Source organism: Olea europaea, unplaced genomic scaffold (genome assembly GCF_002742605.1).
Source record: "Olea europaea var. sylvestris unplaced genomic scaffold, O_europaea_v1 scaffold849, whole genome shotgun sequence".
NCBI classification, from domain to species: domain Eukaryota; kingdom Viridiplantae; phylum Streptophyta; class Magnoliopsida; order Lamiales; family Oleaceae; genus Olea; species Olea europaea.
Window position 1 is genome coordinate 73862 of NW_019266937.1, and position 2468 is coordinate 76329.

At 35.9% G+C, this 2468-nt stretch overlaps 1 protein-coding gene across 1 annotated transcript; it reads left to right on the forward strand.

Annotated features, from left to right (window-relative positions):
- The first annotated feature begins 712 nt into the window (after positions 1-712).
- On the forward strand, positions 713-1355 carry LOC111391861 (probable steroid-binding protein 3). Its single transcript, XM_023017139.1, has one exon. It carries the CDS (start codon positions 842-844, stop codon positions 1142-1144), a length of 303 nt encoding a protein of 100 aa, XP_022872907.1. The 5' UTR covers positions 713-841; the 3' UTR covers positions 1145-1355.
- The last annotated feature ends 1113 nt before the right edge of the window (positions 1356-2468 follow it).

A 2468-nucleotide genomic window follows, 5' to 3' on the forward strand; every position in this document is an offset into this window, starting at 1 on the left:
CGTGCTCTATTTAATCTCTTATTTATGAATTTTTTCATAAAATTAATGAGTGTTTATAAACATAAGTTGAACATAATCTTATAAATTACCAAAAAAAATATAAAATAATAATATATTAATGGTTTATAAGTAAATACCTTGAAACATGTACATAAAAAGTGATTTGAATGTTTATAAGTATAAGATAAATATGGGCTAACTCCTCAACGAGACGAGCACATTGGAATTGTAAAGTGTTTTTTCTTAAGAATAATGTTATTTAGCCCTTGTTTGATTCGCTTAGATGGTACGTAATTATCATTAATTAATTAAACAATCTAAAAGTAGAAAAATGATTCATATTTAGCCCCTGTTTGATTCGCTTTAAAATTTTAATACATTAATCTTTCTTTTTTTTCAACAATAAATTCTTAAATAAAATAATACTTCACATAAATAAAAAAAATTTCCTTCTTTTTTAACCATATACTCTCTCAAAAACTATTATTTCAAAATATATTTTACCCAAATTTCTCTAGTCAAACAGGACTTAAGATGTTTTATCACTTGCAAGTTACAACCACCTATGTAACATTATTATTTTCTCAAGTTTAAAGCAACTCTATTGGCATTTCTTTGGCTTTTAAAAGTAAGTTTTTTTATAGTTACTTTCTATGAAGTACTTTTCTTCTAAGCTCGGCCAAACTTGCTCGTGACCACATATCCCTACGGAACCCACCACCGCTTGTCTCTTTAAATCCCCTCGCACTCCACACACCAAGACTCAATCGCTAACGGGGGCTATAATCCCAATTCTCGAGTCTCAACTCCATCAAACAAAGGAATTCTCTCAAATCCATCAATGCAGCTTACACTACAACAGCTGAAACAGTACGATGGCACAGACCCATCGAAGCCATTATATGTAGCAGTAAAGGGTCGTATATTCGACATGACTTCCGGCAAGTCATTCTATGGTCCGGGAGGGCCCTACAGCATGTTTGCCGGCAAGGATGCGAGCCGGGCCCTGGCCAAAATGAGCAAAAACGAGGAAGATGTAATCGCCTCCCTTGATGGCCTCACTGATAAGGAAATGGGTGTCCTTAATGACTGGGAGAAGAAATTCGAGGCTAAGTATCCCATCGTTGGTACTGTTATTAATTAAGATATATTATCTGAACTTGAAGGTCTGTGTTCTTGGATTTTTAAGTGTCTTTGTGATGTGGGTGTGTGTAGTATGATACGATTGATGAAATGACTATTGCATAAATAATTATCCCAATTGTTGGGATTTTGTCATCTGCTCAACATATGCTTATGCATTTATGTTTTCAATGATGTATCTGCTCAATGATTTAGATATGTTTTTTCATCCCCATTATGATTTTAATTATTTTAGCTCATTTTCTTTATTTTTACAGATAACCCAAAAAGTGATAGTTTACCATGTAGTAAGTATTACATCGCATAATTGATTATTCTTAAATCTTAATGTTGTTGCACTACCAATATTACCTGTAGTAATGGCTTGAGAAGGTGAGTCTGAGGGTGAATAGGTGTTGGAAAATTACATAATGTCAGTTTTTGACATTCTAAGTTGCAATAAAAAGTTAGCATGAGTCAAGGGATCATATAGGGAAAGTTCTAAGTGGCGGAGGATGTAGGATGTCCAGCCGAGGCCCCAAAGGGCGGCATGCAGGTAATTCTGCATGTCTTGGGCAGCCGCCCCCTGTGCAGATCAGAATGGGTGCCTTTTGTTCATGCTTATACCCATTTTTGATTGCCATTTTCATCCAAATTCACCTTTTTAAAGCTTTGTTTGTGTTTTGTAAGTCCGGAATTGCAGACATGAATCTATATTGGGTTCTTATCTTCTTAGTATTTGGGGTTGTTTTCATTAGTGCACGACGCAAACAACGTATTTGGATTCCTTTATATCTTGGAGGCATTTTGCTTTCCCATATCCTTCACTGGTCATCTTAAGGAAATTGCAAACACGTGCCTTGGAGCCAATTTTCTTCATCTTAAAAGTTCAACGTGATCTCCAACCTAATATATATTCTTGCCCCCACCATTGTGAATATAGATCCAACTAAAACAATTTTTCAAGTTTTAAATTGGCACCACCTTTGTCTTACATACGAGATTTCACAGTAACTTTTGTTAAGTTGGGGCATTCGGTGGAACCAATTTTTGAATATGGCAAAACCAGTTGCATTTCTTGTTGACGACGTTGAATGTGATCTATGTTCTAACAATAATCAAACCCGAAAAGACGGAGGGTGAAACTTTAGTGCAGTCATGGGCATATCAATAGTGGGAGCAAGATGAATACTTTTGCAGAGGTCATATTTGCAACGCCATGTCAGATGCCTTGTTTGATCGATACCCTTTTTGCTATGTTGGCGGTGGCTTCAGATAATTTTCTGTGTCAGCCACCTTTTCTGACAGTGTGTGATGGTGGAGTACCAGAGGTGGTGGCTTGAAAT

Coding starts and splice junctions, on each gene's coding strand:
- LOC111391861 (XM_023017139.1), top strand. CDS start 842: ATGCAGCTTACACTACAACAGCTGAAACAGTACGATGGCACAGACCCA.